At 36.5% G+C, this 15,118-nt stretch overlaps 1 protein-coding gene across 3 annotated transcripts in view; it reads right to left on the bottom strand.

Annotated features, from left to right (window-relative positions):
- The window catches only part of NTN4 (netrin 4), a 40,873-nt gene extending 26,243 nt beyond the window's left edge, over positions 1-14,630 (bottom strand). For 2 of the 3 annotated variants that reach the window (XM_026698448.2, XM_087934610.1), the window contains exons 1-2: positions 14,014-14,630; positions 6,482-7,011 (exon numbers count right to left, since the gene is read on the bottom strand). In XM_026698448.2, the coding sequence (XP_026554233.1) occupies positions 6,482-7,011; positions 14,014-14,209 (726 nt within the window). In that variant the 5' untranslated portion in view covers positions 14,210-14,630. Of the gene's footprint in view, positions 1-6,481; positions 7,012-11,981; positions 12,260-14,013 lie in introns of those variants that run through there. The other variant, XM_087934611.1, reaches the window with a different exon arrangement.
- Between the last annotated feature and the right edge of the window lie 488 nt (positions 14,631-15,118).

Raw genomic sequence — 15,118 nt, forward strand, 5'->3', positions numbered from 1 at the left:
CTTTTCTAGAGAATATCATTCCACACCCGCCACCCCAAGAGATCAGATTGGCTCTGACATTGTAGGCTGTTTATAAGTCTCTGAAAATGTGGTTATGTTCAAAGTATGGGGTTGTAGGATCAGTTGAAGCCTGTGAAATAATTGTATTGAAATGGTTGTATTGATGACTCTCTCTCTCATTCTCTCTCTCTCTCTCTCATTTTTAAAAATCACATCAGCTGATCGATATTTAGAATTTTGTTTGTGTGTTTTCTGCTGTTTGTTGTTGGTTTTGTTTTTTGCTAGCTACTCAGAGCTGCTTGTTTGAGGCAGGTGGCCTTGTGAATTATATAAACGGAACTAAATAAATAAGTTATGCAACCAAACATACTTTGAAACTCAAAAGATTTAAATCAGGCCATTATGTTTTTATGAATCTGGTTGCAACTTCTGTCTCAGTTTTTCAGGATTTTTTACAGATGATAAATATGAATTGAACCTAATCACTGGTTCTTTCCTTCAATTCTATAGTATAGTATACAATAAATTGTATTCTATTCTATAGTATACGATAAATTGTAATCAGCATTGTAAGTCATTGAAAACAGTTATGGATGTCAGACACAAAAATCCAGGACCGCATGCAAAGTTCCAATTAAATTAATTTATTGCTTATGCCTATGCACAGAAATGTATTCAAGTAACATTGAGCACTACTTGGCACTGGATAAGGATTAACAGAATTCAAGGAGGGGTTGGATTAAGTCCATTTGTGGCTATATAGAAATTCAGGTTGATTCCTCTCTTGACTCCATTCCCACATTCTGCCACAATTTCACCTATAATGGAAGAAGTAAACACAAGGGTTCTATGGGGAAAAAAACCCCTTTTAAAATAATAAAAGTGATGTACAAATTGACACACAAAACTGATGCAATCTTGTCCAAAGCCTATCTTTTCATTAATTCTAATGGAATGATTTAGTTGGGTTTCTGATTCCACTAGCACACCTAATTGTCAGATTGTTTCACCTTCTAACTGCTGTAGAGATATGGTGTTGATTCCAAAATTGTCATATCTAATCACTTTTTTTATCAGGCTGAAGTTTCTTTGCTGACCCAGTATTGGCTTCCTTTTTGAACTACCAAACTTCCCTTAGAGACTGGGGCCACTCATGGTAGGGAGGGGTTGAAAGAAAAAAGAAAGGATTTAGATAATTTACATTTCTGAACAGAATGAATGCATCATGCTTTTGTCTATTCTGTCAGCATGCCAAATTAGGCAGGGGCCAATGTGACAGAGACAAACTCAACTGGATATTTGAATGCCAGCAAGCATGACTTTTGAATATATATATCTAAGGGTTTTTATATAATAATAATAATAATCATCATCATCATCATCATCAGAGAGAGAGAGAGAGTAGGAAAGGAAACAGAGAGAAAGGTTAAATTTATTTATAAAAAAATAAAGCATCAAAATGCATACATATGCAAACTTACAAAACAAGAACCTTTAAAGTAAAATTTTCTTTTATATCAGAATTTTTGAACTCTAACAATTTTTAGATATTCCGTTTACCATATAAATGATATTTATGATACCATTTACAATACTAAATGCAGTTTTGGGAAAATTTAAGACATGTTCATACTGTCTCAGAGTTTCTTTTGTTTTTAAAAAGGATAATTAAGATGTAGAAATTTAAGACCCATGAAATTATACTGAAGGAACTGGGAATGTTTAGCCATGAGAAAAGGAGATGAGGTGGGTTGGAGGTTATTATATCACTCTAAATAGTAAAACAATAATATACAGAAAGCTAAATCTGATTCTCCATCATTCTGGAGTCCAGAACAAGTTATCAATGGATTAAAGTTATATAAAAGAAGATTCCAGCTGAATCTGCTTCAAATGGCAAGAGTAGTTTGATTGATCTGCTTTAATTTGGATCCTTGCACTGGGCAGAGGATCAACCTTAATGGTTTAATTAGCCACATCTAGATTTTATGAAATTTGTTTAAAATATTTATATGTAGTGCTGTGCAACACTTCTGATTTCCAAAAAATGCTTCAGAAGGCTATATACTATTGCTAAACATTTATTTAGAACCCATTTAATCTCATTAGTTGACCTGGGGTATTTCCAGACAGATGACTACTATTGCTAATACATTTTTCTTGTTCTTCTAAGTCATAAACAGAATTGCAAGTGTCTGTCAGTATTATATAAATACATCCCATTTCTTACATGCTTATTTTACAGGTTTATAAGCTTCTTTAGTTCTGTTCATAATCCCATTATGCATAAACTAGATTAAAACAACTAAGAAAAACTGATCAAAAAAACCACATTACAAGGTAAAATATTTCTATGATGAGGAACTATAAAAACCCATATAGGTTATTTATTGTTATATTCTGTCTCTGCCAGCATACTTCCTATTCTCCAGTTGCTGTATGAACAAATGCCAGCATTCTTGTAAGAAACATCTATTTCAGAGTTACTGGGTCTGGATGTTATGCAATTGGAAATTTTTCTCTTGACAAATGTTGATAAAAAATTTCATTGATAACAGAATAGGAGGGTCTCAGGTATTTGTAGATAGAGTCAATACATTCCTTTTAATTAGTTCTTTAATCTTGCAATTATTTTCTATGAATATTTCAATGTATTTTCAAAAGAGGTTTTCTATCCTGAATGGGAAAAATAAAAATCACCCCTTCTACCTTGAACTTTGAAGGTTTTTGGCCTCTAATGGGGACATATAAATATTCCTCAGACAAGTTTCTTCCTTTGTCCAAAGATTTATGTTCTTAAGAGTCAGCATGCCATCATTGTGTGTGGATATTTGTCAGATTAAAAGAAATGAATTTCATGAATTTTCAATCCAAAACTAAGTCAAAGAGTAAGGGACGGAATGAGCAACTTTACTTTCTAGCCAGGATAAAGAACCATCAGAACATTCACAGAACAATCTCCTATCACTGAGCACTTTGCTATGTACAAAAGCAAAGGCCTGCAAAACCATCATCAACATTGTGATTGTAGGGTAGCAATGTGAGTACAGAAAACAGCAGTGTGAGTACAGAAATATTTTTATTAGTATCTTCCATATACAATGGAATAAATTAATATATTCCACTTACAAAATGCTTTAATAGGAAGACCCTTTAGATCTTTCAATAGATTGTTTTGCCTAGATTGTGGCTTCCATCCAGTCTATATAGATTTTGCATGAAGAAAATGAATTACATTCTGAGATTCTCATTTTCCCAAGAATATTCCACAGCTTGACCTGGTTGATATAATTTAAGACTTTTCTATAGTTAATAAAGGAGATACTGACTTCTTAATTATCCAACAAACATCAATAATAATATTCTTCTTTTTTTACAAAGAATGTAAACACCTGGCATCTCCTTTCTATATCAGCATGATCCTATTCATAATTTTGCTAGCATGTGAAATAGTGCGATAGTTTGAACTCTTTGTTAAAATGGTGTCCTTTTTTGACATTGGTTTTACTGTTCTTCTCACATATGCTAGCTAGCTATTTTTGGGTTGCTTGCCATGATTCTATAGATTCCTGTACCCTTGTAATTTGGTAATGACTGGAATGCTGATCTGACTTCATTTTCTAATTCTTCTAAATAGATCTTCTCTTCTGATACCCATCTTCCCAAAGCATACTGCTATATTGCTGCTGCCCAATATAGTTGCCTGGTAAATATCTGGGATGAACTACAAGCCTTGGGTGATTTCTGGAAGTACATATTTTTTTGCATACACTCATTCAGATGTTTCATAATTAATAATGTGTATCTAACTCTAAAAAAATGAAGCAATTCTAAGTGGCACATTTTATTAGAGAAAATATTTGTTAACATATTGAGGCTGTAACAAATCTACATTGTTGCAGCTGTTTTAATTACTGGATAAGTATCTTTCTTGCTAACAAGATCATGTATGAGGAAATGGTTAATTGAGGTGCTACAGAATATGCAAGTAGAAGTCCATACATGAATATATACATGAATGCATCATATACATATATACCTTGTAATAACATACAAAAGCAGTCACTGAAAATTCTCAGTTCTGGGAGGAAAATATGCATTCCTTTATCTATTATGTCATAACTGCTCAATAGGAAGAATACCAGCAACTACTCAGACAATAAAATAACTGGAGAAGACAGAAATTAAATTATGATTTCCTTGGGGCTTTATTACCACATATAGAGAAGCTGAAGGTAGCTATCTAAGACGTTCTACTAATTTTATCTGGAGATCTAATTTAGAGGTTTTTAACTTTAAAATATTCAGGATGAATATTTAATGTAATTTCATCTTTTTATGTCATTTTTTCTGGTTGCCATTGGCCCCTTGAGAAATCAAGGCAGGCTAAAATCATTTTCTGTTTTTAAGCCATAGAAAACAAATGAAAAAGGTGGAGGTGGAGGTGGTGGTGAAGAAGGAGGAGGAGGAGAAGGAGGAGGAGAAGGATTAAAGTGTTCTCAATGACTCTGGTCAACTTATGAAAAGCACATGGGAAAATATAAAAAGTAAGTCATATTGAATATTTTAAAGTTGAAAACCTCTAAATTAAATCTTTAGTCCCTGCTTGCTTCCTGCTTCTCCTGCTCCCACACCTGCAATGACCCAGAAGCCAACAGAGGTTCTTCAAGAGCATCTCTTGCCTTTCCCAAGTGCACTGAATGCAAACAATGCATGCAAGATGTTAAGAGTAGGGAAACTAAACTATTAGAAGTGAATCTTCAGTGGCACCAACTTTTTTGCATTTCACAACCTCCTGATTATAAAGTGCAATGGGACATAGACAGTTATGAATTTAGTTATTTATATCTACACTTGCTGTTTAAACTGTTCTGGCCTTGCAGTCATAGTTGCATGAGTTCTCACTTAATAACCTGTGTGGTCCTGGGGGTTGCAATGGCAACTGGGACTGCCAGGATTGTTGTCACTAAACAATTTGGTCATATGACATTGTATTTTACAACCACATCTCTTAGTGATGGAAATTCTGCTCCAATTTCCCTCACAACCCAAGGACTAGCTTAATTATATTCAGATTAGACAGCAAGCTACTACATCATCCATTGGACAATTCTCTTGCTGCTGTGCCTTTCTACCTTTCTCTTCCAGGAAAGCAATGGATAATCACTTTTTCTCTTGTGAGTCGACACATATACTTTGTGGTGTTTGTGTATGTATATGCACATGTTTGTGTGTGTGTGTATTTGGCACATGAAGCACACATATAGGTGTACGCACTCGCACAATATTAACTACAAAGACAGAGCATCAAGATACACAGACATGTTTCCATACAAAATATGGACTGACGCAATGTATATAAACCACTTTATTAGCATAATTATTTGACAATTTTACATTTCATTTTTGGTTTTCATGGAAAGGAGCAAAGAGCTTTTGGTCTTTAATTCTCCTATTGAGGCTTCTGAAATTGATCACTACTTTTCCCAATCAATCTTTGCATTCCATGGTGTGTATGCCTACTTTTATTAAGATTAAAGATATTTTACTTCTTCTAGTTACTAATTCTTGAGCTTGTGTAGTGTGATTGTCCAGCCTATACTAAATAACTTGATCTCAGTTTATAAAACATATGAGTACAGAGGAAAATCTTGTATCTCCTCCTTCTAGAAGTCTGTTTGTTACACTAGGTCACTTGATTTTTGTGTGACAATACTCTAGAACAATTGAAAGAACTTCAGATCAAATAGAGAAGCACATAATTAGCACAGCAAGGATATCTTCATTCACTGGGACGAGTGACAAACAAATTTAATAAATAAAATAAACTTACACCTACCAACAGTTTTGCTACTATGAGTGAATCAACTGCTACATTAGACAGTTAACTTCTTTAGTATGACTTCCTGACAAAAAAGAGGAATAAAATAGCAGGAAATGGCTAATGGCTGATGTCAGGCATTCAGGGTGTGAGATGAAGAATTTGATAAGTACACTCTACATACCAATAATAGGTTGGTTTTCTATTATAGCAATTTGTTTTACCATAATTTTCTCAACATTTAAAGAGAATGAGTGTCATTTGCAAAGAATGGTAATAAAATACCCAGCTATAGACAAAGAAGACAAAGCTCACAAGTCTTCAAGCAACCAATATTGTGCCTAGAAATATAAATGAGCAATCTTTATCTTTTATCTTTCCATTTAGTATAACAAAAACTGATATTCTTTTTAAACATAGTAATTTAAAAACAAGGTTTCAGATGCAGGTGGCAGCATCTGGCCAACTTTGCCTGGCATTTGGAAGTTCACCAGAGTTGGACCTGCTTAATAATTGGATGGGACACTTCCCGGTAATATTAGTATTGTAGGCTAGACTGGAAACTTCTTTACCTTTTACTGAGAAATAGAAAGTGGAGGACATTACAGTTTTTAAGCAACACTGAATTGTTTATTGTCATGGATATCTTAATGAACTCACCTCTCCTCCAGTGCAGGGGAAATGGCTGGAGTATCTTGAAGTGCAAAGTGCCTCTTTCTTAGTTACGTCATCATCCAACCCAAAGGCTGCTGAGCAGTTGATGGAAAAATACTTATAAGGTTTCCAAGTTTTTCCAAAATCCTGAGATCGCTCTAGGACCATGGCTGCTGGTCTTGGTGACTTGAATATCATGATCAAATGAGTGAAATAAAATTCAGCTTCCAAATTGAGCTGGATCTTCTCCCTTTGTATTCCTTGTGCTGATTGCCACCATGTGTGTGGTAATCTAAAAGATGAATCAACCATAGCAGAAGGAGGATGAGCCAGATGTATATTCATAGAGTTGCATTTGCTACACTTAGGCCGCTTGCATAGGAGGTCTGCATTTTCACTGTAAGAACAGTATAATTCTGTGGAGTTGTATCCACATGTTGTATCTGTCCACAATTTACGTCCATGGCCCAGGTTTCCCATTTGAGGATTGCATGCCTTCTCACAGTGAGACACAGTTCCAAGAATACTATTCAATCCTAAATAAGAAAAAAAAAGGCTTCAATGAAACTCCTCATATGTATCCAATCCAAACATTTATCAAGGAAGAGGGGAAAAAAGAAAAAAGGAGCAGACACAATGGGGGAATTATTTGTTGAAATAAGATGGGATTTGCAAGATATAAAGGAAATGATGAAAATGAAACTGGAAATGTGTAACAATTTATTACAGAAGTTAGAAATGGCGACTCAGCTTGCAAAGGAACAAAGAGAACCAGAGGGGGAGGAGTCAAACAAAGAGGAAGCCAGCTTTGAAGATAAAGTGGAACAACGATCATTTAAGCGGGGGGTGGGGGTGGGGAATAATTAAAATTAAAAATCAGTGGTCTGATGTGATAATGAAAGGGGGAATGGTTCGGAAAATGAAAAAAAAAGGAAAGGGAAAAAGCAGAAAAGGGAAGTGCAGAAGAAAGACCAAGAGAGGGAGGGAGATAAATTAAATAATTGGAATGAGAAATGGAGGGGAATAATAATGGGGGAAAAGGGAATTAAGAGAAAGGACCAGAAAATAAAGAGAAATAGGAAGCAAACAAGAATGAAAAGGAATTATATTGTTAGGAGAGTGAGAGATAATGGGTAAAAAAAAGGGATAGGAAAGGTGATTCCGCAAGGTAATATGCTGTGATATATAAGAATAAGTATTGAAAATAGATAAGATTGTAACTGATATCAGTTTTTAAAATCTCTTTTATTTCTTCTTTTTAACTAAAGGATTATCGCTACATTAGATATGGAACTTAATGAAATAAATGGGAATTTATAATAAGAATATTATATATTAATTGATGATCAGTGATGCATAAAATATGAGAATTATTATGGAAAGATTTATCAGTTGCTATAATTAATTGATTATATTAATGTTTTTGCAATGTGTAAATGACTTATAAGGTGATCAAGAAAATGTTATGCGGAATCTGATATAAAATATGTGTATGTGTGATATGTAGTAAATAGGGAAATATTGTTATTAAAGTAGAATGAGGGTGGTTAGCTTGAATTATTAACCAAAGGGGACAATTTTAAAAATTAATAGAATAAAGATTGATAAAATTGCAAATGTGACAGATAAAGGCAATATGGGAAATGAATATAGAAATGAGACAAGAATTTTAGATAACACTGTAAAATAAGATATGAGAATATCCTAAGAAAAATGAAATAAGTTATAATATGAACTGAGATTGGATAAAATAAGTCTAAGGAATTTAATATTAACAAGGAGTACTGGGATATGAAATTGAATAAGTAAAATGAAGAGGTAACTACGGTCATGTTTGTACTGAGATGTGAAACCTGAAACCACATTGTTTGCCAAATGAGAATTTTTATTTAAAATAAAAAATAGGAGAGGAAATTGAATAATGAAATTACTAGGCATGTTTAAATGATATGGTGGTTGGCACTAGGAGAGAGTACTGAAATATTGAAAATAATCAATGAAGGATTATGATTTAATGTGAATATGTGTATTAAGAGACATGATTGGTATTATTAATTTTGCTTATACTAAAATGTATGATGTATTGATGCCACACTATTTATGTATTGTTGTGTATGTGTAGATTGAAACAAAAAAAAACTTGATTAAAATATGTATCCAATCCAGTGAGATATTGAGTTTGTTTTCTTACAAAATACAAAATACAGTAAGAAAACATAGTTAAATAAACAATGGATCCATTATACTCTCAATCTCAGACCAGCTCCATTGTATATCTAGATAGATAATAATACTCAACTATTTTATAAGGCTGTTTTAAGGAATATTGTGATAATTTTTGTTAAAAACATTGACCATTTATATCAAATGCTTTTACTAAGAAATGAATTTGTCCAAAACTCTTGAAATACTCAATTTCATGGTAACTAAATTAATTCCAAGCAGGTCTTCATTTACAGGATTGCTCAGTTATAATACGTTTTATAAAGTTGTACAACACATACTTTTCATGCTCAAATATTAACATCACCAACTACAAATCTCTTCTGCCAGAAACCTTGAAGGACCCCTGCCAGTCAGTGACAATTACTTGGGAAAGAATGGATTACTGGCTCAGTATAAAGCAACTACTTAAGTTCTCGTGCAAGTCTAAACATTACAAAATGATATACTGCGCATTACCAAGAAATTACTAAAAATTGTTAAATGGAAGATCATTATTAAATACATGTCAAGAATACATAGATAATAATATTATTGTCTGTTTTATGCCTAAGGCATCCCTTTTTCTTTTCTTTTTGACTCATGAAATGTATTTCAAAGTTTTCTGTTTACATAAACACTCAATTAAAACAAATTTAAAATAGGAGGGTAAGATCAATAGTTAACAGCAAATGTATGCATACTATTTTCAGAGGCTGTCTACTCCAGACATTTCTTCTTCTGCTCTGTTCATCCTATCACTTTTTGCTTAAACAATGAAATGTTCATATGCAATAAATTATACTGATTTCTCAGAAAAAAACATGGTTAGGATCAAGGTTGATTTTTTTACTTTGAAAAGAAAAATTGTCCTATCTTAGATGCAGACAGCATGCTTAAGCCTACAAAAGTAAATAAGTACACTAGTAAAAGTCACATTATAATATCCAACTCTTTTCAAAGTGCTGTACAAACATTAACTAATCTATATAGGTCTCCTGAGAAGTAAGGAAATATTTTCAGGTGTGTTATCACTCACAATTGCCATAAATTGCCTCAGTTAACATGCTGGCTGTTAAATTCTTCACTTTCATTATGCTACATAGGTCCTTTACCTACTATATAATCAGGTTTCCTGTAGCAATTTGATGTCTATGGAGATTTTCAGTTACCCATGGTCGTAATAAAGGCAATTGGGCTTCCTTTGTTTTTTTCTTGAAGATGCTTCTCATCCAAGAAGAAAGAGAAGTGAAATGTCTTCAAGGGAAAAACAAAGTCTAGTTGCTTTTTGAAAAAGCATCTTTGGGTAGCAGCTTAATCTATTCCATTTATTTGCAATCTAGCAAAGAAAAAATCAGAAGCATAAAAAATTTACCTTAGAGAAAATAAGTAATCTTATGTATATCCTATGAGTTAAAATACATTGTCTTTTTTGAAAAAGTTTGCCTTGCCTTTTAAACTCAAATGTCTAGTCAATACAGGATTAGATAAAATACTGAAAACATGCAAAATTAGGCTTATGCTTCATGAGTCTTGGTCAACACTCTTTAGAAAAATAGCCAGCGGGAATTTCGCAATCAAAGGAAGAAATCAGGAGAGCAAACAGGGATAAGAGCTTTGTCAGAGAATTTAGCAGGAGAGGAAGAAGCTGGCTTGAGATACTGTCAAAAGGATGGCATCAGTGGCATCAGTGGAGCACTGAGAACTTGGAAGCTGTGTGCTGTGTTTACCAGAAAATTATGCTAATTACCTCTGTGGCAAATACTAGCATTTCTCCTTGCAGAAGGAAAGGGGGAAAGAACTGGAGGCTAGCCATTCTTTTTCATACACATCAGGGATTGTGACAATCACAGCAGAATTGCACAAACAGCTTTCCACAAAGGCTGACAGAATGAGGCCTTTAAGGAGGAGGGCACAGGAAGTCATCTTGAGACAAGGTCAATAAGAGAGCAGCACAAGAAGGAAAAAAAGCACTCCAGGGGAGGGATGAGAATTTGGAGGATTGTGGCAAGAGCAGTGGGGTGAACATGATGGTCCTCCAAACCAAGGAGTTGATCAAAGAATGCAAACATGGAAGCCAAGCACCATCTACCTGAGAAAGTTCTATTATTCCAGCCTCTCCAGCTCTGGTCAACAAAACCAAGAAACCCAATTGAAACTTCCACTAAGGAGGAAAAGAAGTGCAGTAGTGGTAGTGGTGAAAAAATCACTAGTACACCAGATATAAGGAGCCATAGTAAGGGGAACTCCATGTTGGTGCACAAATTCAGAATATGAAGAAAAGATTACCAAGACTCATCAATCTGATCACGATCCATTCTTGCTTATCCATGTGTGGTTAACCAATGTTGCTAAAAGAGGGTTGTGAAAAAAAAAAAACGAGGGTAAAAAGATAAAGCTATATGGATTGTAGGAAGTGTTGTCAAGGAACAATAAAGGAAATAAAATTTGGGGGGTGAAATCCTGGGGCCATGAAAATGGTGTTGTCAAGAAAGATTTGGATTCTTAAACCATGGTCTTCAGCAGTAAAAGATACTCTTAGTGATGTGGTGAAGTGCACCTCATAAAAACAGGAGGCAATTATTTTGAGAAGAATCTTGTGAATTTAATGCCAGTAAGGTTCTTGTGTCTCCTGATAAGATGCGCACAGGGCCATAGTGTTAAAAAAAAAAAGAAACAAAAGCCAGTTGTTCTTAATTCAGAAGATCCTTAAAACAAATATAAAATTGAAACATTTTCTTTCAGGACTTTGGATAAACAACTTGAGAAAAAGTGGAACTTTGTTACTGCATATGTTGACTGTGGCTTATAGGCACACAAATGGAAATACACATCATTTCCACAATGGAAGATGTGACGGAGAAAGCGATGGAACTGGCAGAGATGGCAAAACTTGCTTTAATTAAAGAAAATAACTTATCCAGTTTTGTTTCTACTTGGAAACTGTTTCTGGACTTTATGCTCAAACAAAAAATGAAATGTTGATCTTATGCTTTGATGATTAGATTATTTTGTTGTTATATAAATGGCTAGTACTTACTAATATGTAAAGCAAAAAAGTTGAGGTTGTAACTGTATTTTATATTCCACTGTACTGAAAAAGTTGTAAGTCACTGCTTTTTTTTCTTTCCCTTTTACTTTGCATCTTTCCCCCTTCTCTTCCTTCCTTTCTCTGTTCCATTAATATCTGTTTCTATCTGTATTTTATATAATAAACTTCAATTAAAAAAGAAAAATCTAATCTAATCAGCTAAACACAACATTATGAAAAACATTTTTGACATCAGTTCCCTATTTTACTTACTGCTTTTATATTTCTCCTTTTTTTTCTTCCTCTCTCAGTCCAAAGTTTATTGTCAAGCTGCACTTTATTAGATTTCAATCCTGTGTTAATGCAAGAGTTCGAGGAAGTGTACATATTCCTTTGTCTTCTTTTTCTCACAACAGTCCTGTGAGGGTGGACTGATTATTCATACACCATACAGGACTGAAATCTGTAGTATCAGACAAGACCCTGCATGAGGTAATACTGTAAAAGGATTTAGAGCTGATCTTGGGAAAGATATGAAGGAGCCATTAAGCCTGAAAGAAAGGAGTAAGCCATTAAGGAGAGTCTTTGACAAGAGATTATGCAGTCCAGAGATAGAAAGATGCATGAAAAAGAAACTCAGAATAACCCCACCTTGATTTTGTTTTGTATAAACAAAAAGAGAACAGAGAAAAATTTGGACAGGATTTCCAGATTGATGCCAACCCTTTGAAGTAGGCCAGGGGAAGAAATACTTTATTGTTGTAAGGTATATTAACAGAATCTTGAAAACCTGTCCAAAGTTTTCTCTCAAAGGAAACCCAAGGTGGAATTAGTTTGAGTTTCTTTTTTCATGCTTCCTAGTTTCAGGACAGTGTAGTCCAAGTCCCTTAATTAATCCTTGCTGCACTTTTTCTATATTACATTGCCTGGTCTGAATATAAATAATGTAGCTGCATTAACAGCTTTTTTTTTTTTATTCCTCAAATCTATATGAGCTATTTTCCGCTATTTAAAGTAAAAATGCCAGCATGTGGCATTCATGGAATGGATATCAGAGCAAAAGTATAGTCCTCGGGTATAAATATTCAGAAGGAAAATCAATGTACAATGTACAAAGAATGCCAGTAGATCACAATAATCTCTAATTTGTTCATTGCAACTAATGCTAATCAGAGAAAACAATTGTCACACACATTCCAAAGAGTAATTCTCTGAAATCATGCCACTGGAATTACCTTAAGTATCTTTTTTCTGCTTTAAACAATTGTACTATTTACTTAATGTGTAAAGAATGAAGTAGTAAGTAAATTCTGCCATCCTACATTGCCACATAGGTATGCAAGTTAGTCTTTCTTTAATTCCACTTAAATGACACATACACATTTGTGTTGATTCTGAGGAACTAATAAGGCCCGTTTAGGATCCAGGGCTATATGTTTAGTTCTGTGTACAGTATACCTTCTATAGAAATACTCTTTATTTTCTGAGTGCATATATTGTTGCACCCTGCCAGTGAATGAACTAATAAGATCAACAGTTCTGCATACCTTTTTTGGACAGGCCTTGTGCCTTTGAGTAAGTGTTGATCTATTCTTGCAGTTTTCTTGGCAAGGGGTTTCAGAAGTGATTTGCCATCGCTTTCTTCCTAGGGTTGAGAGAGCCCGACTGGCCCAAGGTCACCCAGATAGCTTTGTGCCTAAGGCAGGACTAGAATTCATGGTCTCAGTTTCTAGCCTGGTGCCTTAATCACTATACCAAACTGACTCTCCCTGAACACCCATTACAATAGAATACCCACTATTCAGTATTTTTCAAGTGAGGAAGGAAAGCTGCAATATTATAACAAAATTATTTTATATTCGGCGATTGTAAAATTCCATTTCCTTAAGGTTATGATAATCATACGCAAAAACGTAGTATATTATAGTATATCTGCCGAATAGTTTTAAGAAATTCGTCTTTCTCTCTTGCGCAGCTCCAGCCCTTTAATGACTTTCTTCTAATCTCACGGAACCGCTACCATCGTTTAGTTTAGAAAGCGAATTTAATCTCGTTTATTTACAATATAAGCACCTCTGCCCTGCGTTCAGTCGAAGGAGGAACTCTGCGAGTGACAGGGGACATTGTTCAGCTTCTGTCCCAAGCAGGGTAGGGAACCGTGCGGGAGAAGCACCCCCGAGTCAACCGCGCGCCAACCTCCCCCGCGAGGAACCGTTTCTAAAAGCGTCTCTTCTCCAACTATCAGCAGACCTGCGGGGGGAAGAGCTACTACACCCAGCACTCCCGCGGGCTCCGAGACACCCACCTGCAGAGCAGCCCAGCAACACGAGGTGCCAGAAGGGACTCCCCATGGCGGAGCGCGGGGCACCGAGCAGGCATGCAGTCCTGGGGGCGCGAACCCTCTCGATCTGGGCGCCGCTAAGGACGACAGGCAGGCTGCCTCGCCACAGGCCCCCACAGGGCGACGGCCCGAGGACCGTTTGAGCCAACCCGAACGGCATGCGCAACCGCGGGCATCTTTTTCGCTCCTAGTCGTAGCCGATCACCGCCAGCTCTGCTCCCTCGTCGCCTTTGCCGCCACCTATTTCTCCCCGCTGGGGGATCCCCGGCCAGGTGCATGAAGAAGCGGCGCCGATCCTCCTATCCCGCCCCTCCGGCTCGTCTCCTCGTCCCGAGTGACAGCCTGAGAGGGGAGTGGCGGCGGCTGAGGCTGAGGCTCATACTAGAGGAGCGGCGGCGGCGGCGGCGGCGGCGGCGCCCCAGGACGAAGAGAAGGGCCGGCTCCAGCTGCTCCCACCCCTCCCGTCTGTCTTGGGGAATAGTGGAGACCGCCTTTCTCGTCCCCCGCTCGCCCCCGGTGCCTGCCTTCCTTCCCCACCCAGCCGGCCTCGGCCCTCCAGGGGGCCTGGTACTGTGGTAAGCAAAGACCGGGCTGCCCCCTGACCCAGCGCCGCCCTCCCGGCTCTCTTCTCGCGGCATTCCTCAAACCCACTGACTTGTCCGCTGTCACTTCGCGGCGCGCCAAGGTGCTTCAGCCGGGCGGTCGGCAAGGAGAAGGGAGAGGATTTCTCCGCTTCTTTCCTCACTTCTTCTTTTTCTTTTTCTTTTAGCCTTATCACCCCGCTGCCTTCTTCCCTCCCAGCTTACCTCGGAGGGCGACTGACCTCTTACCCTGCAGTCACCGCGGCCAGCTTCCATGGAAGGTACTTCTTGCCTTGACACAATAGAAAAAAAGGCCACCTGGGCCGCCTTCTTTTTCTTTCTCTGATTGCTTCCTGCACCATCTTCCTAATCCACTTTTTTTAAAAAAAATCAAAAATTAAACCAATGTCTCCAGTTCAGATATTAAAGAGGAGTGTGCAGACTTGACTGCATTGGCCATGAATGCTGTCCATTGCTCATTTTACACA

Source organism: Pseudonaja textilis, chromosome 5, assembly GCF_049901715.1.
Source record: "Pseudonaja textilis isolate UNSWEBS1 chromosome 5, rPseTex1.2, whole genome shotgun sequence".
In the NCBI taxonomy this organism is placed as follows: Eukaryota; Metazoa; Chordata; class Lepidosauria; order Squamata; family Elapidae; genus Pseudonaja; species Pseudonaja textilis.